Raw genomic sequence first — 23384 nt, 5'->3', positions numbered from 1 at the left:
AGGCATTTTTAAAAGGCACTTTGGCAGGACACCCCGCCCCCCCCCCCACAAGGGTCTGCACAGAAAACAATCCCAATAAAGTTGGTCGTAAGACAAAAGATCCTTGGAACAGACTGCCAAGAACTTTCCTCCAGAACAAGCCAGCTTCATGGGCCATTTCAAAAAGTTAGTTCTATTGCTGCACGTGGTACGAAACCAGGAAGTCTTGCTGCTGCACCCCATAAACTCTCTAGTGCAGTGAACCTGGCCATCATTTGCCTCCTGTGCCCCTTCTCAAAAGCCAGCTGGAACAAAGTTATGGTCTTGCCCTGGCCATGGTGGGGCGAAGGGGAAGGGTTCCCTCTGCCCACGATCCGGGGTACTTGCGCATCTTCTGCCACAGACTAATCTCCTCTCCGGTAGAATCCATCCAGTCCACCAGTTGGCCATTGCTCATCCCTGAAGAGACAAGTAGTTGAAAGAAAAAAAGGCGAGGTCAGCCGAGTGCACAAAATAGCCAAGGTCCATTTTCACCATCCTGGCCAACTGAGGGAACTGATTTGGTTATCCAAGTATCCCTAGCAAAGTCACAGAGCAGGAGTGGGGGGAACCTGTGGCCGTCCTGGTACTGTCCAGGCTACAGCTCCCATCAACCCTGCCCCCACTGGCTATGCTGGCTGGGAATAATGGGAGTCCCAAGACCATGTTTCTCGTTGCAGATCAGGCCCTGCCCATCTAGACTTGTATTGTCTACTCTGGCAGGCAGCAGCTCTCCAGGCACTCAGGCAATGGTCTTTCCTCACCTTTCGCCTGCTACCAAATTAATTTTAGCTGGAGATGCCAGGGACTGAACCCAGGGCTTTCTGAATGCAAAGCAGGTGCTATTCCTGTTACTTATTCCCCCCTCCCCGCCAAAAAAGTCACAGGACAGGTATATCATATCTGTGTAATGTTTACATTTTTTTTTAACCCACAAGAATGAACATGTGTAATACCTAACATGGGTATAAGCCATGCACCAGGAGTTCACTAAGCCAGCATGAGCTACAAAATCTGTGAAGGCGTTGCTAAACCTGATGTTTTATTTGAGTGCCCAGCTGTGTTCTGTCTTCAGCACTGAAAAGGCTAAAATCACCATGTGTCACACCTCCATCCCCAAATGTCGTCTACTCAAGTAACACTCCCTCACAAAGAACTGGATTTTGCTTAATGGAGCTGTCCTCAGATAAACTGTGGGCCCTCTTGTTTTAATTCCATGTGGCATTCTTCCCTTTGGTTGCGTGTTTTTCAACTCTGTTTCAATACAAATTTTCACAGTAAAACAATAGAGATTGCGTCATATCCACACCACTTAAAGCCATCTTATAACATTTCTAACAGTCATAGAGGGTCCTGGGATCTGTACTTGTTAAGGGTGCTGGGAACTGTAGCTCTGCAAAGCCAGCACCATTAACAAACTACAGTTGCCAGGATTCATTGGGGGGTGGGGAGCTATGACTGTTCAAAATTGTGTAAGAGTGCTTTAAATGGAGGCTGTGGGTGTCTGTAGAGAGAAAGAGAAATGGCCAGAAATGAGGGAGCCCGCTATGAAGACCCACCCGTACCCTGCTGTGGTCCCTTGGGAGGGCAGCAAGACAAGTACTAGTTGTGCATATTTATTTTCTCATATCTACTTTTTGGCCCATCAACTTCGAATTTAGCTCTCTGCTTGTTATGTATCGAGATTTAGGTTATTTTATTGTAATGTTTAGTGGATGCTACATTTACTGAAGTGTTTATTTTGTCTGACTTGGGTTGAAGTGTTCTGTAACAAGCATACGTTATGCATTTTTGATAATTAAGTTAAATGCTTTATTGGGATCAGATTCAGGTGTTGAGTTTACTGTGGAAAAGCAGCCCGTCAGCTAACGTAAAACTGACTGGAGCCATGGATGGAAAGCAATGGGTGAAAAGACTGCACCTTATAAAGGGGAATGAAGGAGCAAGAACTTAGGAATGCAGGAAGCTGCCTTATGTGGAGTCAGCCCATCGGGTCCATCTAGCTCAGACATATTGCCTTGCAGCGTTTCTCCAGGGTTTCAGGCAGGGGACATTCCTAGCCCTATCAGGAGAGTCCGGGGACTGAAACTGGGATCTTCTATATGCAAGGCAGGTGGTGGTATTTCATCCAGGAATCAAAACTGCACAGTGGTGGATATTTAAATTCCACAGCCTCCAGGCTCCACAACTTTATTTCAGTGACCCTTTCCCCTGTACACAGAACAGAAGGCAATACCATTTGAAATAAAGAACGCTCTCCAGGCATTCAGGCAGGGAACCTTTCCCAACCCTTTAATAAAGGAGATGTCAGGGATGGTACCTGGGACCTTCTGCATGCAAAGCAGTGTGCCGACCACCAAACTATGGTCTTTCCCCTAGAACAGGGTTTCCCAAACTTGGCCCTCCAGCTGTTTTTGGACTACAGTTCCCATCGTCCCTGACCACTGACCCTGCTAGCTAGGGATGATGGGAGTTGTGGTTAAAAACAACAGCAGCTGGAGTCCCAAATTTGGGCAACTCTGCCCTAGAAGAATCCTACTGCTGCGAAGGAGGCTAGATGAGCTGGGAGCTAGGGTTCAGGAGTGCCTCTAGCTTAAGTGGAAGCTTAACTGTCTGCAGTGATTGGCACGGTCCCATTTTTTGAGCAAGTGGGAGGAATAATCCATCTAAAAAAGATAATCTCCATTGATGGGACAGGTGCACTCATGAGCATGCACACAAACATATATGCATGCCGTAAGAAGATTCCTCACCATTCCCAACTCCGAGTCGGACTCCTCCCAAGAAATCATTGCTGGAAAGCGGCTCTCGGTCCCACACAGTAAGCTCCAGGCAGATGTGCGGCAGCTCTTCAGGACTGATGTTGTTGTAGACCAAGGTGTGGTTGTAGTGGGGGTTCAGGCTCTTCTTCACGACTGGTGTCTTCCTTTTAGTGGCCTTGTTCCTCAGAGGGAGCAAATACCTGTGGATCAGGAAGGGGAAAATGCCTCTCTCTTATTAAAGAGGCTCCTGCAACCAGGACTTGCAGAAATTGGTAGCTTGGGGGGGGGGGGGACTCAGCATCTTTTGAAGATCTCTCTGCAAATTTCTTGTGCTTAAGAAGCTGCGGAGATAATTCTCAGCAGCCACAAGAGGGCACCCTGTGAGCGCTTTTCCTGTGACCTGTAAACGCAGAACTATGTGCCGTATGCATAGTTCAAAGTCAAAGTGCTTCTCTTCTAGAAGACTCAGATCCAACCCCTTTTAAAACTCAGAAGGATTTGCACAGCCCCAAATCAATTGCTACCCAGAGCCAAGCACACTTGTTTCATATTGCTGTGCAAAATAATTATTTATAATTATTTATTATATTATATGAAATGCAAAATAATTATTTCTATAATCAGATGCACACACAACCCCTGTGGTACCTGGGCAGGGCAACAATTAACTGTAAACCCTCAGTCTCCAGCCTCCTTTCCACCCATCACACAGTTTTAGCAAGCTCCCATTTGCTCACCCCTTGACAAAGCTGTCAGATGTCCCTCCAGATTTGGCTGCTGTCAAGTTCTTGGCCTCTTTGATCCAGACCTGAAGTTCACCGCCGTCTTCCTTTTTGCCTAACAAAGAGACCCCTGTGATGAGAATGAACGGCAGGAGTTCCCCAGTCCCAAAGCTTCCTCTAACCAGGGTGGTATGAAAGCCACCCTACCAACCACACAGAACAGGAAAAGCCGATTGTTATCAGAATTTAAGTCAAGTTTCTAGACCTTATGGAGTTGGGGAAAGGTTTGGATACGAATAAAGAGGAAAACCAGACAGCTGCCACATGTATGGTTTCTGTTGCATTCAGAGGGAAAACTGGTTGTGTTACACTGAATCTTCACCTTTTCTTCCGTTTCCTGCATTGGCATGCTTAGCAGGTGGAATGAACTTCAAAGAAACCACCAATTCGCCTTTGTATTGAGGAGAAGCAGATGAGTCTGCAGCATTCTAGGACAGGAATGGGCAATGATAAATATTAGCACATCATTAATAAAAGGGTTGTACAACCAATCAGATTCCTGCAGGATTTACTGATGCAAGGAGATGACACTGAGATGGCTCTGTGTAAGATATGGAGGAGGGGGCTATTCTGCGGCAGGTTCTACAGATGGGGTGGAGGGTTTTCTAAAGTGGCTGTGAAGGAAAATGAATTAGAGGATACATATACATATATATATATAGGCAGGGAGGAGTGGCTCAAAGAATACATAATGCCTCCACCCTTTCAGTGTCAAAATTGGCATTCCCAGGACAGCTTGCAAAGAGAACAAACAAAACATATTTTAAAAAGTAATCGAACCAAGAACATTATAGAACAATCCCTGAGCCAAAAAAATTCTTCTGTAGCTTCAAAGAATTAAAATATTGAGAAAAGAAGCAATTAAAATGATTGAAAATGTGCAAAAATGGGAGAGATCTTCACCTGCAACTGGAATTACAACAAAACGGGAGGCAAGGAAGATTCCCTGTTTGTTATTTAAACCAAAACAGCAGCTGAACACAGAGGCAATTAGAAGCTTGAGAACCGAGTTTAGCAAGACTTCCTGGAACTCCCAAGAAACCTGTTTCAGCTGAAGCTACATGACAGGGGGACCAGGGAAGCAAGCAGTGGGGTGGGGCAAACCTTGCCATGCAGGGGGAGGCACTCCTCCAACGGGCTCTCAAAGTTCCAGGTGTCCATCGGGACCTCCACCTCTCCCAAGAAAGTGTTCCGGCCAAAACGGTCGTGGTGCCAGACAGAGAACTGCAAGGTCCTCGTCAGCAGGAGGGCCTTGCTGATCTCATACTGCAAGAAAATGAAAAAGAGAGGGTGCGTATTTAGCAAGGATAGCTTCCACAGAGGACCACAACCTACACAAGCCTGGCTAGCCCCTTGCCCACAACTCTCAGACACCTTGAGCAGCTCGTTGTACAGTGGGTTGACGGTGTTCCGTTTGATGGTGGTTTTCCGCTTCCCTGAGCGGGATTTGTCTGGGAGGAGGTATGTCTTCACATACCTGCGAAAGACAAAACATGTAGGTTTACACGTTGCCCAGTTATCTCCCTTTCCTTCCATGGTCCCACACACCTCTGTTTAATGGTGATGAGACTGGCGAAGCAGGCAGCTTTGGATAAAGTGGTCGTGCAATTGCATTGGTGTGCTAAGAGGCGGGATGTATCCACACAGTGAGTCCTTACAAAAAACAACTATTTGCTGAGGGCCACCCCCACCCCCCAAAACCCCACATTTTTAGATGGTTCGCACTGGTGTGTGAAACACTTCAACTACAGATTGCAGCTCTCCTCGTGATTACTCTGGGCTAAAACTGGGGAAACCAGAGATAAAACCTCTGCAGCCTCAGTCATGAAAACCACCAGGTGGCCTTGAATCACTCACCATCTCAGCGTAAACTATTTTGCTAAAAATGGGGCAAGGGCTGGAGAAGGAGGAGAGAACACTGTTAGCTGTCCTTGGAGGAATGGCAGGATAAAAAAAAGTGATAAATCCATAAATGCAAATTGGCATCTTTTAAAATATAATACAGTGCCTTTATCAAAAAATGCATTTGAGGGTGCTATACCCACTTCCTCTCGCATAACTGTTCTGTCTTGGAAGCACAGCACTGCAATTTTGTCGCCAAAGCAGCCCACCTTTAACCATGCTAAAAGAGTGATTAAAATGTATGTTCGTTCATTCAAAGTGTTTTTACACCTGTTTTTGTTCCCTCTTAAATTAAAAATTATACAACAAATGAAAAAGTACACGTGAACACAACAGAACTCAATTTCAGGCATCACAAAACCACATACGTGGTTTGCATTCACCCTAGTTTAGAACCAAACCTAGCCCATAGCTGAGCTTTCAAATAAATCTAGGAAACACATGGTTTACAACTGGTCGTCTGCTTTTGCTTTCTACCTCCTGTCTCTAGGAGGGAGAGCAACTGATGCTGCAATTACACTTCTAAACTATAGTCAAGCTTCCTCAGCTACTAATCTGTACCATGTCTAAACTGACCCACTTAATTTGTTGCTATGGGTTGGAAACCAAACCACTTATTTCTGTCCTAATGCTAGGTGTAAGCTCACCCACACAAGCAGGAGAGTCCAATGTCCCTCCTCCCCACACATCCAGCACAAGACGATGGACACTCACGGGCTGGAGCGCTTCTTGGCCTCGTCAGCATAGGCCAGCTGGCGACACTCCTTCACGTGGATGAAGAGAGTCTGCACCTTCTGCTCATAGCTCAGGGAAAAGGCAATTTCTCCCGTAACACAGACATTGCCAAAGTCGCCTGCCTCGCTGTAGATGCTGACCATGCTTCCCAAAGTGCTCTGAGAAAAGAAAAGAAGAAGCATCATTTACCATCCACTGAATTCTGCCTTCCTGGCCCAGATTCAACCATGAGATTCTGCTGCACGTGCAGACCAGCTACTGGAACCAACTCCGAAAGGTTTTTAACCGAAATGTTCAACCTACATTTCCATCCAAAAAGTGGGGGCAGCGTTCAGTCTGTTGTAGCAAAACAACAGGGCAGTTAAAAGATTGGGGGGGGGGTATTGTTTTAATTATTTGCTTATGTTTTTACCTTGCGTTTTTATCCCATGATCCATCCTTAGATCTTGTGATGAAGCATGGTATATAAATAATAAGAACAACAATAATAATTTGGCACAGCATAATTTTTCAGGAGGTGAAAAGGCCTCTGATCCTTGAAAGTTTATGCTGTTTTAAAAATCTGTTCATCCTTAAGGTCCCACCACAGCTTTCGTTTTTAGTTTCAATCCCATCACTGAATTCCACCACTTCCTGCATGGATAGGAAGAGTGACTGTCCCATCTGACAGCAACAGAGGCAAAGAAGCCCCCCTACCCTGGAGATCACCCATCTTAATCCAGCTGCGCTAACGGGGGAAGAGCTGTAGCTCAGTGGTAGGGCATCTGCTTTGCATGCATCTCCAGGTAGGATTGGGAACATCTGTCTGAAACCCTGGAGAGCTTCTGCCAGTCAGCGTAGTAGACAACACTGAGCAAGATAGACCAGTGGTCAGACTCAGCATCAGGCAGTTTTCCTGTGACATATTAAGCTGACCCACTGAGTTACGATGCATTTGCTTCATGAATGAAATTCTACTGTTGGTTTTGTGCTGTTCACCACCACGATCTATTCCCCGCCACCTTGTAATGCTGATGTTTTAGACTTTTTTTTGCAAATAGAATGTAATAAATAAATATCTTCGGCTTGATAGGAATGCAGAAGAAGGAACATTATGCTCTGTAAACCAAGTATGGAGAAACTATGTCACCCTCTTGGGACTACAATTCCCATCAGCCTTGACCATTGGTCATGCTGCCTGGGGGCTGATGGGAGCTGGAGTCCCACAGGTTCCCCACCCTTCTTCAAAAGAGTCCTGGGCAACAGGCATTGGTACCGGGACCCACCGAGGATGTACCGCTACGCATGCTGCATCTGGCTGTCCTCCTCCGGTGAATCTCTACCAGGCTGTCTATGTCCTCCTCTTCCTCTTCCTAGAGAAGAAAACACACACAGCTGGGCTTCATCCTAAACAACACCAGCAGAACTTCCCAAACGGAAGACTGCTGGCTCAGTCTGCAGCCCCTGACAAGTTCAAAAGTCCCCCAGCTCATCACTGCCCTCCTCCAGTGTCTTGTTTTATTATGAACTATGGAGTGCATCTTTATTTTGCATACCATCACTTCTTTTTACAGCTGTGCCTATGCCTCCAGGTGGCTATTGGAGGTCAAAAGGCTCTCTTGACTGGGTCATATGAAATGACACACCATCCAGTCAAATGAGCTGCTAAGCTGCATCTATGCACCACCTCCAAAACCAAAGACAGAGGTTCCTTCACCAAAATACTGACATAGCCACAGCAGGAGCTCTTGGAAGTTCAGCATCCCAGGTGGTTGTGAAGGTTGCCTCTATGACTAGGCTGGTCCTGCTTAAGGAACCACCTCCCCCTTTATGTCCCATAATTATATATATATATTTTAGTTTCAAGGAAGTCCACTAATACTACCCCTACATCAAATATCCCCAGGACGTAGAGAGCACTTCTCAGTATTTGACTCTGGAACAACCTTCCGTAACATTGGTGTGGGAAATCTCAAGCCACACCCCCTCTCCTCAAGCCACACCGCTTCAGTGGAGTGAATTGTTTGGAGGTCTTCCTGCACTCCAGCAGAATCCTCAGTACAGTGGTACCTCTGGTTGCAAACGGGATCCGTTCCGGAGGCCCGTTCACAACATGAAAAGAGCGTAACCCACAGCGGCGCACCTGTGCACGCACGGGTTGCAATTCGCCACTTCTGCACATGCCCATGACGTCATTTTGCGTGTCTGCACATGCACGGGCAGCAAAAACCTGGAAGTAACCCTTTCCGGTACTTCCGGGTCACTGTGGGACGTAACCTGAAAGAATGTAACATGAAGCGGACATAACATGAGGTACAATTGTAACCTGAATCTCTGAAATGCCTAAAAAAAGGCAGGAGACAAGGTGAATCACCAGTAAGGGGAAGAAAAGAAACCCCACCCTTTAAGGTGGAGGAAAACCTCCCCCTTCCTACCTAAACAGTGTCAGAAGCGTGAGGGAAGGAATGGGAGCTGATGCCCAAGGGGGGGAAAAACCAAAATCTCAGGTTCTGGCTTTAAGAGCACTAAACCAGCATCACCTGTGAGCACTACAGGTACAGCCAGTCTGGGGGGCAGTGGGGGGGCTTCTCCTACAGGAGGAGGCAAATCTGCATGGCTCTGCCATAGGCGTGCCATCTTAAAAACGTTCAATGTCCTCTGGGGATCTCTGGTGAATTAGCCTACTGTATAAAGGTAAAATTAACATTTTTTTGCTCTACCCACTTTTGCTTCTGGGCCTACCTACCACTGACACCTGGCTCCCCTGAAGGGAATGTGGGCCTCAGGCTAAAAAAGGCTCCCTTAGGAGACTCACCATTTCAACGTTGAGGCCTGGGACTGATTTGCTTCTGTCTCCTAGAGGCCCACTTTCAAGAACAGGCTCCTCTGGTCGCAGGTCAATCACTGACTTTGTGTATTCTGTGACAGAAATAGGTCAGGAGAAGAGAGAGCTACCCTTTTCAGCATCCCAGAGCCAAGATGTCACAGAACCACTACCCAAACCTAACCCTTTATCCACCACCCCAATCCAAGAGGATTGTCCCAAACAGGTGCTTGTCCAAACTTCCTTTGAATAAAGTTCATGGCCGAGTTAGGATCTGAACTTGAATATCTCCGGTTTAAATACAGCATCTTAACCACTGCACCACCCTGGCCAGCATAACATTGCATCTAAGGGTCTTTTACCTGAAGGCCTCTGAACTCTCCTGGGATTCTTCTTGAACAAGGTTTCATTCTCATCAGCTGAAGCTGCACCTTGGATCCCCAAACGAGCATCCTAGGAACGAATACGCCAACATCACAAAAACATAAACAAGACCCTCACACAACCACCATTCCACACACTGGACTGCAGGTAGAAAGAGTAAGGAAATCTGATTCCCAAAAGCATTTGGCCAGCCCAAGCTTTAGGACGAGCGCCAAAGGCTGTTTTTGGTACTTTTGAGTCCAGCAGCTTTAGATGTGCAGATGAGTTACAATAGCCCACCCAATACTACACTCTGCCAATCGATACAACCAACAAGGACCAATGTGCATACGCCCATGAAAAACGTTGGGGTGCCCTGGGAAGGGAAAGTCCTGCAAGAAACCTGCCGCCATACGAAAGTGCCCAAATACGTGCAAAGAAACCTGTTGTATCAGCAAGCCACATGCAAAGCAGCAGTGCAAACCTACACCATCTGAATCGGAGGGGAGAGCCTCTCTGAAGCGGCTGGGGAGCGTCAGGCTGGATGCATTGGACCCTGAAGGGCTGATAGCTTTTGTCCTCTCTTGTTGAGGGCTGCAAAGAAACAAAAAGCAGGGAGATCATAAGAACATCTTTCCTAGAGCAGACCAAGGACATTCATCTCTCTGAACAGGGTACCCGCCAGACTTGTTTTCTGCAGTTGTTTTCTGCAATGCATCATCAACGCAATAATAGTGAATTAGTGATCTGCACATTGTTCTGCTTTATTAGTAGCTCTGCTCTGATTCCTCGATGTTATCACACAACTGCTATCTGAAGGGTGCTCTTGCTCTATAGCCCAGCCAAAGCAGAACCAATAAGAAATTCCTGGAACATTTGTGGGAGGAAAAGCAGGAAGCTTATATGCGAGGATTGGAAATGGAACTGTATGTCTGCCTGGAAATTTCTGCAGTCACACTGAGAATGGGATCAGCTGAGGCACAGAAGAAGAAAAACCACTAACCCTTCCATTTAGCAACAGCTGTAAACCTGCATGAATTTAGGCGATCCCCTTTTAAAGCCTTAGCCAACTGCCACATGTTGTGCAGCAACGAATTCCATAAATTGCATTGGGTCAATAGATCTTTCCTTTTGTCTGTTTCAGCCTTCCCCCACCTGTACCCCCCCCCCAGATGTTTCTGGACTCCTGCTCTCATCAGCCCCACCTAAGATCAGGAATTGATGGGAGTTGTAGTCCAACAATATCTAGAAGGCTGGTCAGGATGGGAAAGGAGGCTGGTCAATGCTTGATTTGTAGTATGACCGGAGGCAGAAAATAAAACTCTGCTTTCTTTCTCTGCACCATGCATGAAGTTATTTCCCAGCATGAGTTCACTGAGGACCACCCCAAAAGCAGAGGCACAGGTTCTGCAGGCAATATCCTGACCCCCAGCAAGCCATCTTCACCCCAGGCATTCGGTATATGAAAGGGTTAGGGAGGAAAGTCTGAAAAGGGCTTTTATGTCCCCCAACTTACCTCCCTTTTCTCTCCCTCTAATCAAACCTCATCCATTCCTCTTCTCTCTTCCCCCAGTTAAGCTCAACAGATTTAACAGCCTAGAATGCTCCTGTGATTCTAAAGCAGCACATTCTAAAACAAGGATGGGCAAGTTGTGGCTCTCTCACACCAGAAGTTCATAGCATCTTAGAGTTGGAAGGGACCCCGAGGGTCATCTAGTCCAACCCCCTGCAATTCAGGAATCTCAACTAGAACATGACAGGTGGCTATCCAACCAGATAGGGAAAAAGCACAATGCAACCTCCATTATCTAGGCCATCCAGTAGTTCACTAAATAGAAGTGACATTCATAGGTTATCATAGCAAGTCATATTGCAGGAGATTTACATGAAGTTGATATGGATCTCTCTACGTTTAGCTTGCTACAAGCAAACCAGGTGATAAAAAGCTGAAGGGCACATAAAAGGCAGGCTGTGTACACCCTCTATCTCAGCAAAGAAATTAACTGTGGTGGAAAGCACTGCTCAAACAGCGCAGGAATTGTCCTATGGTACCTCTGGATTCCATCACCGTATGATTCTTTTCAAACATTCAAAAGACACTACAGAAAGCAAGTGAATTGCATCATGTCACAAACCGCTGGCATAAAAATAATTGCTCATTCTGAAAAGTGGTGTTTTTGGATATTAGTAAGAATCAACTGGCTGGAGAAAATAACTAGTTTTAGAGAGCATTGTTTTTGGACTTCCAGCTCCCATCAGTTCCAACCAGCATAGTCAATGGTCAGAAATTATTAGGGTTGTGGTTCAGCAACTTCTGGAGAGCCACAGATTCCCTTACAGATTGGGATATACACCTTATAGGAATCGGAACTGGTCTTTTCAAACCTGGGGCCAGGAGCTGTAGAAGAGACAGTGCGGAAGCCATCCAGACTCATGTTCTCAGTGGATTCTGTGTCACTCCTTGCATCTCGGAGCTCCAAGTGATCAGGGGTCAAGCTGGAAGAAACAGTCTAGACAGGTGAACGGTAATAAGGGGCTTGGTGGAAGGGCCCAAGTTCAATCCCTGGCATCTCTAGTTCAAAGGATCAGGCAGCAGAGAACACAAAGACACAGGAAGCTGTCTCACACAAAGTCAAATCATTGATCTACCCAGCTCATCACTGTCTACACCAGATGTGGAGAACATTGCGCAAGAAGAACTCTATTATCTCAGTAGAAAAGCTGTTGGGGGTCTCTGTTCCAGTAATAGGTGGGGGAGGAGGAGACATACAACACACTCATCATACACAAGGCTATTTTCCATGAAATGTGCGGCATATTTCATCAATGCACAGCTGAACGGCAGACCTTTCCTTCTTACAGCTATTCTAAGCCTCCGTTCTTAAAATGCAATTGCATCCTGAAAACTGCCTGCATGCAAATGCAAAATGCATAGGTAAAGGTAAAGGGACCCCTGACCATTAGGTCCAGTCGTGGCCGACTCTGGGGTTGCGGCACTCATCTCGTTTTATTGGCTGAGGGAGCCGGCGTACAGCTTCCAGGTCATGTGGCCAGCATGACTAAGCCGCTTCTGGCGAACCAGAGCAGCGTACGGAAACACCGTTTACCTTCCCGCCGGAGCAGTACCTATTTATCTACTTGCACTTTGACATGCTTTCGAACTGCTAGGTTGGCAGGAGCAGGGACCAAGCAACGGGAGCTCACCCCGTCGTGGAGATTCGAACCACCGACCTTCTAATCGGCAAGGCCTAGGCTCTGTGGTTTAACCCACAGTGCCACCCGCGTCCCAAAATGCATAGGCCAGTGCTTTTCAACCAATGTGCTGTAGCAACACTGGCCTCTGTCCCTCTTTCCTTCCTTCCCTTCCTTTGATGCCCTCCCGCATCTCTGCCTCCCAAAGGCTTGATTGGCTGTTTGTTGCAGCAGCCCTGGCTACAAACTCCCCAGGTGAATGGTGCCTCTGGGGCTGGCCAAGGGCTGCTTCCCAGGTCCCTGTGGGGCAGTGTGAGGAAGCACCTCTCTTTGGGGGCAGGCTGGGCAGCTGAGAGACCATGGGTGGCAGCAGTGGCTGCTCGGAGGTCTCCCAAGGAAAGGGGAGGAGGCTGAGTGAACACTCAACAAGGGAGGGTGTTCGAAAAGTGGTGAGGGGCTGCTGGTTCTTTCGGCAAGGGGTAATATAACTGGGCTCCTGAGCCCCGCAAGGGTGCTGCAGAAAGAATGTAGTTGGCCAAGGGAGCTGTGAACCAAATAGGTTGAAAACCTCTGGCATATACACTTCCTGCATACTTGAAGGAATGTAAGTATGCTGATATTTTCCCTTCATGTGCTTTGATATTGACTGCTGCTAGTGAGAGGAATGAAACAGACTCCCGTTGCTGCAACAGCCCCAGCATGGTGGAGCAAGAAGGGGTGGGTGGGAGAGAGAGAGAGTCACCTGGGATCTTTGCGTTGCTGCTGAGGACTCTTTGGTGCTGCCTTGGAGGAACCTTTGGTATCGGTGAGCTGGGCCTTCTGCAGAAGAGCTTGCCCTGCTGTCTCCCTTTTGTTAGCTAAAAGAGAAGGGATAAAAATAACAAACCTTTTAGGGTCAATGCACACATACTGGGAGCAGTCCCCATTTATTCATGACATTTCCACCTCACCTTTCCCCCACAAGGAACTCAAGGTTGTACACAGGATGCATCTTCCACCCAGCTAACAACCTTGAGAGGTAGGTTCATTCAATAGTTAACATTTATATAAGGTAACGGTAAAGGTAAAGGACCCCTGACAGTTAAGTCCAGTCGAGAACGACTCTGGGGTTGCAGCGCTCATCTCGCTTTACAGGCCAAGGGAGCTGGCGTTTTTCCGCAGACAGTTTTTCCGGGTCATGTGGCCAGCATGACTAAGCCGCTTCTGGCGAACCAGAGCAGCGCACAGAAACGCCATTTACCTTCCCGCCGGAGTAGTACCTATTTATCTACTTGCACTTTTTGGCATGCTTTCAAACTGCTAGGTTGGCAGGAGCTGGGACCAAGCAATGGGAGCTCATCCGGTCGCGGGGATTCAAACTGCCAATCTTCCGATCTTCAAGCCCTAGGCTGAGTGGTTCAGACCACAGAGCCACCCGTGTCAAACCCAGTTCACTCAGTGGCTATATAAAGTGCAGAGCTAGCCAATCTGTAACCCTCCATATATTGTCAAAAACACCACTCCCATCATCCTAAGAACTTGGCAATTAGGAGGAAATGGAAACTTCTGAAAAGTTGGAATCTTTGAGTGGGGGAGTGATTTTTTCAAATATATTTTTTGTCCTCATTAGCTGTTAACACCAAAGCAAACCATGCCTTAGGAGTGAATGAATAAGCAAACAAGTTGATGCATTGGGCGCGGAGGGAATTGCAGCTGCTTTGCTCCTCCCTGTTCCTGCTGCTGCCACACTAGCAGGAATTAAGCCATAGTTTGGCTTAGCATTACATCTGTACTCAGGCTTATGGTTTGTCTCGTTCCAGACAGACCACAAACTGTGCCCAGTATTTTTTTATGTGTGACCACAATTTGTTTGGTCACAATTTGTTTGGAGGAGACAAACCATAAGCACAGGTTCAGGTGTGCCAAACCATGGCTTAGCTTCCAGTGATGCAGCAGCAATACAAACAAGGAAGGAGCAAAACTACCACAGATTTCTGACTGCTCACCAGCACACTTGCTTGTTCAGGCTAAAGCATCATTTGCCATAGTTTTATGTGCAAATAAGGCTACTGTCTATAAGCTAGAAAACTGGTTAATGCAGTTATTGTGGAACCAGTGTTATAGAAAGTTGAATAGTGTTAAGAGACCATTGCAGCAGAAAGGAGCCAGGAGGGGGGGGGATTCTGAGGGACCCAGAAACTGGACTGAGCAATGTAAATGGATAAATACAGAATAAAACACAGTAGCTGGACAAAAGAATACAATACAGTAGCTGACAGAGTTTCTCTCTACTTATTTGCTGGCATTTCAAACTTTTTTTTTCTAAAATCATTTTCTCAAATGATTTCCTCAAACGATGTTTAACTTGGTGTCTTCCTAAAACTGTAAGCAAAAGAATAATTTGTTTCAGAAAAACTTGGTCCGAGGCCTTGTCATTTACCCCACACCTAAGGGCTGTGCCACTTTACCCAGTACAGTGGTACCTCGGGTTAAAAATGCTTCAGGTTACAAATTCTGCTAACCTGAAGTAATACCTCGGGTTACGAACTTTGCCCCAGGATGAGAATGGAAATCACGCGCCGGCGGCACAGCGGCAGCGGGAGGCCCCATTAGCGAAAGTGTGCCTCAGGTTAAGAATGGTTTCAGGTTTAGAACGGACCTCCGAAATGAATTAAGTTCGTAACCCGAGGTACCACTGTATCAGGAGTAGGTTGGGCCAATTCATGTCCAAAATTCAATGGAGGCAGTCAGGAAAAAAATAGACATCCATTTGGTGGCAGCAAGGAGGTAGGAAGAGGGGTTGGTAAGGCTGCTTTGCTTGCTTGCTTGCTTGCCTCCCTTCCTTCTCAGCAGCCCATGCCATCACCATGGCTGAAGAATGAAAATACACAGGATATTGAGAAGATACAGATAGCTCAAGTAAGCAAGCCAAGATAGATTTCTAAAAGGGTGGAGAGAATGTAAAGAGTTTGCTGACCAGGACATGAATTGTCAGCTAATAAGTTATTTGGGGCAACTTTTGATTATGTTTAATTGGGAAATACAAACAAAAATCCTTCATAAGAACCAGCAGCTACAGACTCTTTGCTCCTCTTCAGACCAAGAACTGTCAAGAAATCCTACCCTGTGGTTTGCGCCGAAGAGACATTCGAATGATGTCGCTGCCCAGCCTGCTAGCAAATCGATTTACTCTTTGGTCATAGAACCAGTCACCAGTTGATTTCTTCAGCTCCCTGCACAGAGAGAGAGGGAGAGGGAGGGAGGGAGGGAGAAGAGTGCTACAAAAGACCATTTGTAACAATTTAATCACTTATGTTCAGCTCAGTTTTTACCATCACTTAGTTTTCCTGAAGCATGGATGATTACACAACTATGTATAATAGAATTTGGCTTCCTGAGTTGTTGTTTTATTAAAATAAACACCCCAAGTTTCTAGCCCTCATTAATGTATGGGGGGAACACTTTATGGAAACCTATAGATGTTTTGTTGCTGACTTTGGGATTTTGCAGACACAGCTTTGAAGCAGGAACAGCAAAGCTCCCCTGTAGATAATTATCAAGGGTGTGTTAGCATGGGGCCCTCCCACTGCCCAAACAATTCCACAGCAACATTCTCGGCTCAATAAATCTTGTACCAGTCTCATGGCCTTGGCGGCAAGTACCAAGCCTTGCTAACTGTATTCACCGTGCTTTTCTACAAAGGAAAATAAAAAGAATGCACAGAGGTTTACATTATTGAGCAGGACAGTTAAAACTCCTGAATCCTAAAGCCTTTAGACAAAACAAGTTGTGCGTAAATATTGAGGGCTAGAATCTTGCAATAAACAGCCACAGCTGGAAGAGACAAGGAACAGGAAGCACAAGGACAGGAAGCAGCACTGGCAAACTCAAGCTGCCGAACTTACGCTTCCTTGGTGCAGACTTTGCAGCGCCAGGAACTGTTGGCGCTATAGGAGCGGCAGTCCCTGCACACCAGATGGTTGCAGCCGCGGCAAGTATTGGCTTTGGGGCTGATCCGCCCCAGGCTCTGCTGACAGCGGGCGCACGTCCTCTCGCTGTAGCGCTGGCTTCCCCTCTTGGCTCCCTTTCTGCGGATCTCCAGCAGCTCATTCTTCAGGCGCCTGTTGCAAGGAGCACAAAGCGGGAATGACTAAAGACTACCACATACAAAGGAAGGGAGCCTAAGTTCCCATACATCTCACAGCATCCGCTCCAGAAATTCAGGTGCTGGTTGGTCCAACTAAGGCTTGCATCTGTGAAGATGGTACTCTTAGGTCTAAGCTATCTGAAAGAGAGTATGCCCTCAGTTGAACCTGATCAGGTTCCGAGAGGCCCTTCTCTTGGTCCCGCCACCCTCCCTTGGTGTGGATGCGGCAGAGGGCCTTCTCAGTGGCTGCTCCCAGACTGTGCAACTCCCTCCCTGGAGAAGCCGGACTGGCTCCCTCCTTGCTGTCCTTCCGCCAGGAGGTGAAGACCTCCTTGTCCCAACAGGCTTTGGCGAATTGGAATTAGAAGAATTGGTTGCTTCTAATGATGCCCTGCTGTTTTTATTGTATAGGCATCATCCCATATACACATGATCGACTTGTGCGCAACCGCACACATGCGCAGCGCTGGGAGGTGAATGCAGAAATAGAATCATACCAGGCTGTGGCAGGAGAGAGCTGGAGAGTCCTCGTGGCTGGCGAGGAGACTCTCCCCAAAGAGGACGTCAGTGAGGGCGGAGGAAGCCCCAAAGAGACTGGAGGCATGGTGGGGCTTTGTTTACTCTGCTCAGCCTCCCTGCCTAACAGCTGGTGTGTGCATTGGTTCAGGAGGAGGAGCTGCTTCTCTGCACAGCCTCCAGCCGGTCCTAGAGCTTCAACTCTAGTTGAAGGAAGAGTTGTGTAAGGAAAGAGATCTGGAGAGCAGGAAAACCCAGGCATTCAGAGGCTTTTTAGAGGGTGCGCCCCACCTACACAATTTTCCCTTATGTGCATGGGGGCCTGGAACATAACCCCCATGTAAGGGGGGGTCACCTGTAATTATTTGCACAGTTTTAATTCTATCAATGTTTCATTGTTTTTTAATTACTGTTTCTCCCCCATAATGTTTTAAGCTGTTCTTATTTTTATCTGTAAACCACCTTGAATGCCTCTCAGGGAAAAAGGTTAGGTGTATATATCAGGAGTATTACATGGAGCTGAGAGTGAGAAGCTAAGGAACATGGCCTGTACCTCTGCAGACTGGAAAGGGCCACGGCTCAACAGCACAGAAGCTGACCTGCATGCAGAAGGACTTAGCCTGGCCCTTTCAGTTAAGTAGCAGGAGGCCTGGGAAAACCTCTGCCCAAACCCAGATCTACCAACCTCACAGGGCTGCTGTGATAATAAAATGGCGTACGGGGCAAGCACTGTGCTCCTTAGAGAAAAAGATATAAATGCAATAATAAATAATTTAGCTATTTCGCTTAGGTTACTTGCTGCATTTTTAATTTGTTTTAAGCTGCTTTGAGACTCTTGTAATAAGCAATGGATAAAAGACATAAAATAACGGATAACGTCTGTTATGTACTGAGTTGAATAGGATCCAAACTGCAGCAGTCTGATTGGTCCTAGAACAATAGGATCCAAAAGGCAGCAGTCTGATTGGTCCTAGAACAATAGGATTCAGAATGCAGCAGTCTGATTGGTCCTAGAACAATGCAGCAGTATGATTGGTTGGCAGGAACTACCCAATCATGCTCCAGATAGAAGTGAATCCACAACCTGATTGGCTTACAGTAGAATTCCGGAATTAGCCAATCATGTGCAGCCCATTGTGTAAATAATGTATATAAAGCAGATACTTTGAGGGGACTTTCATTCATTCCTCCTCACCACTATGAGCTGAATAAAGAGCATGAAATCACTTTGCGACTCTGAGTATATTTCAACGTCCCTTGTGTAATAAACACCACGAGCTCCAAGTCTAATGTAATTAACTGGTATATCAGAAAGAGAAAGAGTTATGCTAATAAACTGTTCCGTTCCATTTGGAATTGTTTTATATCTTTCATAATTGCAATTTGTCTTTTATAATCTTTCCATTGTAGGCCCTTTTGGTGAAGGGCAGGTAACAAATCTTACACAGAGATGAATAAACCAAAATATTTCTCACTGGTGCTCTAGCTTAGCCCATGTAAGTGCAAAGACAGAGGCAGCAGAGCCTCAAAACACACTATAAGAGCAACCACTGAGGAAGAAAAGATAAAAACCGGGCAATTTTACAGAGTTTAGCAATGAGCAGGGAGATGATGAGATGGGCAATCTCAGGCACATGGACAGTACCTCCCTGTCCCCCCCACATAACCCCCAAACAATGCTTTGGATGCCAAAGGTTGCAAACAGAAGAAAGCTTCCAAGACAACAAATGGTCTAGACCACGGGTGTCAAACACAAGGCCCGCGGGCCGAATCCGGCCCGCCAGACCTCATCATGTGGCCCGTGTAGCCGCCGCCGGCTGCCAGCCTTCACCTTTTATTCTCACTTTTTTTTTTTTTTTTGACACAAGAAAACCACCTCTTCAGCGCATGCGCGGCAGCCTACAAGCCAGAGAACATCTTCCCTCTAGCGGCGCCAGCCGTTCTACACAGGAAACCTCCTCTTTACATGTCCTTTACATAGTCCTGCAGATACACCCGGCCCTTTGAGGGTGACCAAACTGCTGATGCGGCCCCCGATGAATTTGAGTTATGAGGCAGATTCCCTACAATGGGAAAACTACTCTGAATCACCCAGACTTCTCCAGGGCAGGCCTGTACAATGCACAACCCATGAAGCTGAAGCAGACCAATAGGAACCTGCAAACACCCTTGTTTTTGTCATCTTAAGCAAGCAGCAAAGGTTTGGTCTATATTCCTATGCCATCTCTGTTCTCCAAAGCAAGGGCAGCGGTGTTCTTGCCTCCCTTTTGACCCCTGAGCTATTTGGGTTCTCACCTGATTCTCCTCTCTTCTGCTTTCCGCAGTGCTTCATCTCGTTGCAGGACCTGGAGGATCAGATCCCTCTCAGCCTCCGAAAGGAAGGACAAGTCAACAGCCTCCATCGTTATCCCCAGGCTGGAAGGCAGCTCCCGGTCCCTGGCTGCAGAGTTCTCAGAGCTAGAAGGAAGATTAAGAGTTTAGCATAGCTGAGCAAGAATACTACAGGTTCATTTAACCCAGGGATAAGGAAGCTGTGGCCCTCCAGAAAATGTTGTGGGCCTCCAACTACCATCAGCCCCAGCCAGCACAGCCAAAGTTAATGGATGATGGCATTCAAAGTTCCAGCATTTGGAGAGCCATGAGCTCTGCATTTCTGATGTAACCTGCTGACATGAGCCAATGCAAACCAAAAACTCTGAAGGCAACTGACCTACTATATTAGCTAAAGTAAGCCTGGTTTCAAAACATGCTTTTTTTGCATTGTTTTGCTGCAAATTTAGTTGCCTACAAAAGGTCCAAGCATTCTACTGTAGGTTGGGGCAGTGGGGAAACCAGGGTCAAGAGAGACTGAGGCTTGCCTAAGTCTTCCTGAGAAATGAGATTTAAAATTGGGAACTCCCCGACTTACAGTTCTGACTCATATCCAGTATACTGCAGAGGCTCTGTAAATAACAATTGTAAGCTACATCATATGGTTGTAGGACTACAACTCCCATTGTTCTTGACCATTGGCCATGTTGGCTGGGACTGATGGAAGTGCAGAAGCATATGCATGTATACTTTATCAATGGGACCACTGAAAAAGCTGAATACTGGCAGAAACAAGTGGAACATGCACCCAAAGTCTGCAGCACTGGTGTTCTAGCCAATTGTGTCTTTTCCTAGGGTACTCTATCCCATCCCCAGTGAATAGACATTCCATATTATGAGCAGGCTCAGTCTTCATTTGGCTGTTTCTAGAGAAGCTGCTCCCTTAAGTTCCCTCCAATACACTTTTTTTCTATTTCTGAAGATGTTTGAGTTTCTTCTCTTGTCTCTCAGTAGCTCTGCTTTAGCTATATATCTGCCATAACTCAGTTCTTTATTAGTAGTACTTATAATGAAAGACTGACAGAAAGAGACAAGACAGAACAATGCTTCTCAAAGACGATTCAAGTATAGTGGGTCCAGCTGCAATATTTGCTAAAAAGATTAGATAGAGTGGGGATCCAATTGGCATAAAGGTTACGGCGAAACACATAGGAACTTATTCCAGGCAGACAATATCTGAATGTTGGCACAGTGGAGGGAGGAGGAGAAAAAAGGAAGAGAAGAGCCTAAGATCTCTACCATATTGATACCTGGGCTTTCAATTAAAAGTCAAGATGAGAGCCAGGGGGAATCACTCTGAACAAAGACAGTGAAATCAATAGATGCCACAAAAATATTTGGGCTTCAGAGGGATGGGGATTCCGTTATGATTTTGATTATTTTTGCCCTCCAAAACAAAGAAATCCTCACAAAAGTCTCAAAAACATGCTACTTTTTATTTTTAAAAATTTATCTAGCAGTTAATGCACTAACATTCATGCAAAAACAAAAACCCATCTACAGTACTGAGTTTTATGGCATCTGTCCTGGTGCCAACTTGATCAATGCCAAGTCACCATGGGTGTAGCAGGAGGGGAACTTGGAGGGGCAGCTGTCCCCACCCCAATCAATAAAGACATAGCCAGCAGGTTCTGACCCTGCCCTCCCAAAATAAGGCCTGCCCACACCCAACAAAAATCCTGGCTACGCCCATGCAAGTCACCCATCATTAACAGAGCAGGCCTCAGAAGAGAGACCCCAAAGGTCTGAGGAGAGGACTGTGGTCATGGGACTACACCGTTGTGAGAGAGTCAAAAGAGACAAGGCTGCAGACCAGTCTGAGCAGTTTGGTAGAGATATGAAAAGCATGGATCAGGGCCCCATCCTCCACAGACCTATGTCACCAAGAAGCTGAAGAATGAGGCTGAACCAGCTGAGGGGGCTGGCAGGGTCAGTTACCTTCCCTACAGTTTTTAAGCCTCCACCATGTATTCGGCCTTTCTGGTGAAGGGGAAGCTGGTGAAGTGCTGTAGGAACACAAGAAACTGTCCTATACCAGACAGTTGGCCCACCTGACTCAGCGAAGCCTACCCTGACAGAATAAAGCACTGGAATGCTGAAGTAAAATTTCATGTTCAAAATGCAGAGTTTGACATTGAGAGTTCAAGGTTTTAAATTCGAAACCGGGACAGCAAAAGTGGACAATTCTGGCCAATCTCAAACTTTCATTTCAGCTCTGTGTTTTGACAGTAGTACTCTGAGGTGACGTGGTGTGGAAAGTGGGGCACCATCAAAAACCAAAAGCAGTGAGGGAAGGGTTGGGGGAGTGAAAACAAGGCTACAAAAAAATAATAATCAAATAACAAAATTAACAGTGAAATATTAATAGTGAAAAATAGTGAAAATTGTGAAAAGCCCAATGCATGTGATAACAAAACGTAGCAAGCTGCCTTACACTGAGTCGGAGCATTGGTCCCTCTAGCTCAGTATTGTCTACACTGACTGGCAGAGGCTATCCAGGGTTTCAGGCAGGAGATGTTCTCAACCCTACTCTGAGACGCTACTGGGTTTTCCCCCCATGGTGGCTGCATACACACCATACATTTGAAGCACATTTGAAACAGCCTTGGTCCAGTATACCTGAAGAAGCGTCTCCACCCTCATCGTTCTACCCGGACACTGAGGTCCAGCACCGAGGGCCTTCTGGCGGTTCCCTCACTGCGAGAAGCCAAGTTACAGGGAACCAGGCAGAGGGCCTTCTCGGTAGTGGCGCCCTCCCTGTGGAACGCCCTCCCACCAGATGTCAAAGAGAACAACAACTACCAGACTTTTAGAAGACATCTGAAGGCAGCCCTTTTTAGGGAAGCTTTTAATGTTTGATGTATCACAGTATTTTAATATTCTTTTGGAAGTTGCCCAGAGTGGCTGGGGAAACGCAGCCAGATAGGCGGGGTATAAATAATATTAATTATTATTATTATTATTATCTTCCACATGGTGTCTTAGGGGAGAGGTAGTTACTCTGGTGGGGGACACGTGTTCCTTCTGGAGTGATTTGTCCACCTTTGGTTCCCACCCTGCACTAGCTCTCACCTGTGGCTCCTATAAGCCGCCAGCCTGCAACAGTGGCCACACCCCCAGAAAATGGCTTCGATTGGCTAAACCAGGTGAGGGTAGCCAGTGGGTCTCAAACCCTCCATGAGTTAGGAGCTTCCTCTGCATGTGAAGACAGGCTCTAGGGGAGTGGGCAGATGAGGCCAATAGTGGGTCCAGTGGTCAAAAAGGCAGTTTTTGCACATGCTGTAGACGGAAGTGAGGGACAGGTGGAGCTCGTCAACCTGCGAAGCCCATCTAGGAGCCCATCTAGGAGAAGTAAAACTCTGGTCCTAAACCTCTGCTGCTTTGAAGGATATCTTTGGGAGAAGAAAAGGCTACTCAGATCCCCAAGATGGTTGGATGACGCCTTGTATGCCTCCTTCTGTCACCTCCTGCAGCCAGGCTTATGCCAAACATATTGGCTCTGCTTTCTGTTGGATCACATCAGCAAGGCAGCCCAGGACCTCCATACACACTGCCCAAGCTCATGCCCTGGGAGACCACTTCAGTGCTGCTAATGCAGCAGATTGACTCCGCCCCCGGAGGCACACTCCATTGTCTCTTGAGACAGAAGGACACCAACAACAGTATCTCCCGCAAACAATATTGGGAACTTAAGGCCTTTACAGAGCTACAGTTCCCAGCACCCTTACCTGAGTACAGTTCCCAGGATTCTTTGGGGAAAACAACAAGCTTTTAAATACATGGTGTGTACATGGCCTAAAAGGGACGCGGGTGGC

At 46.7% G+C, this 23384-nt stretch overlaps 1 protein-coding gene across 4 annotated transcripts in view; it reads right to left on the bottom strand.

The window, feature by feature from the left end:
• Nucleotides 1-23384, bottom strand: part of SYTL4 (synaptotagmin like 4) — a 37748-nt gene continuing 14364 nt past the window's right edge. For 3 of the 4 annotated variants that reach the window (XM_053373433.1, XM_053373434.1, XM_053373436.1), the window contains exons 2-17: nt 19495-19656; nt 16442-16657; nt 15660-15769; nt 13300-13414; nt 11751-11861; nt 9854-9959; nt 9365-9455; nt 8994-9097; nt 7465-7551; nt 6179-6357; nt 4937-5039; nt 4667-4828; nt 3885-3990; nt 3518-3617; nt 2772-2980; nt 1-438 (exon numbers count right to left, since the gene is read on the bottom strand). In XM_053373433.1, coding sequence (XP_053229408.1) covers nt 296-438; nt 2772-2980; nt 3518-3617; nt 3885-3990; nt 4667-4828; nt 4937-5039; nt 6179-6357; nt 7465-7551; nt 8994-9097; nt 9365-9455; nt 9854-9959; nt 11751-11861; nt 13300-13414; nt 15660-15769; nt 16442-16657; nt 19495-19656 — 2104 coding nt within the window. In that variant the 3' untranslated portion in view covers nt 1-295. Of the gene's footprint in view, nt 439-2771; nt 2981-3517; nt 3618-3884; nt 3991-4666; nt 4829-4936; nt 5040-6178; nt 6358-7464; nt 7552-8993; nt 9098-9364; nt 9456-9853; nt 9960-11750; nt 11862-13299; nt 13415-15659; nt 15770-16441; nt 16658-19494; nt 19657-21507; nt 21626-23384 lie in introns of those variants that run through there. The other variant, XM_053373435.1, reaches the window with a different exon arrangement.

Source organism: Podarcis raffonei, chromosome Z (genome assembly GCF_027172205.1).
Source record: "Podarcis raffonei isolate rPodRaf1 chromosome Z, rPodRaf1.pri, whole genome shotgun sequence".
NCBI lineage: Eukaryota > Metazoa > Chordata > Lepidosauria > Squamata > Lacertidae > Podarcis > Podarcis raffonei.
The sequence above is the reverse complement of the archived record's forward strand: the minus strand, read 5'-3'. Positions and strand labels throughout refer to the sequence as shown.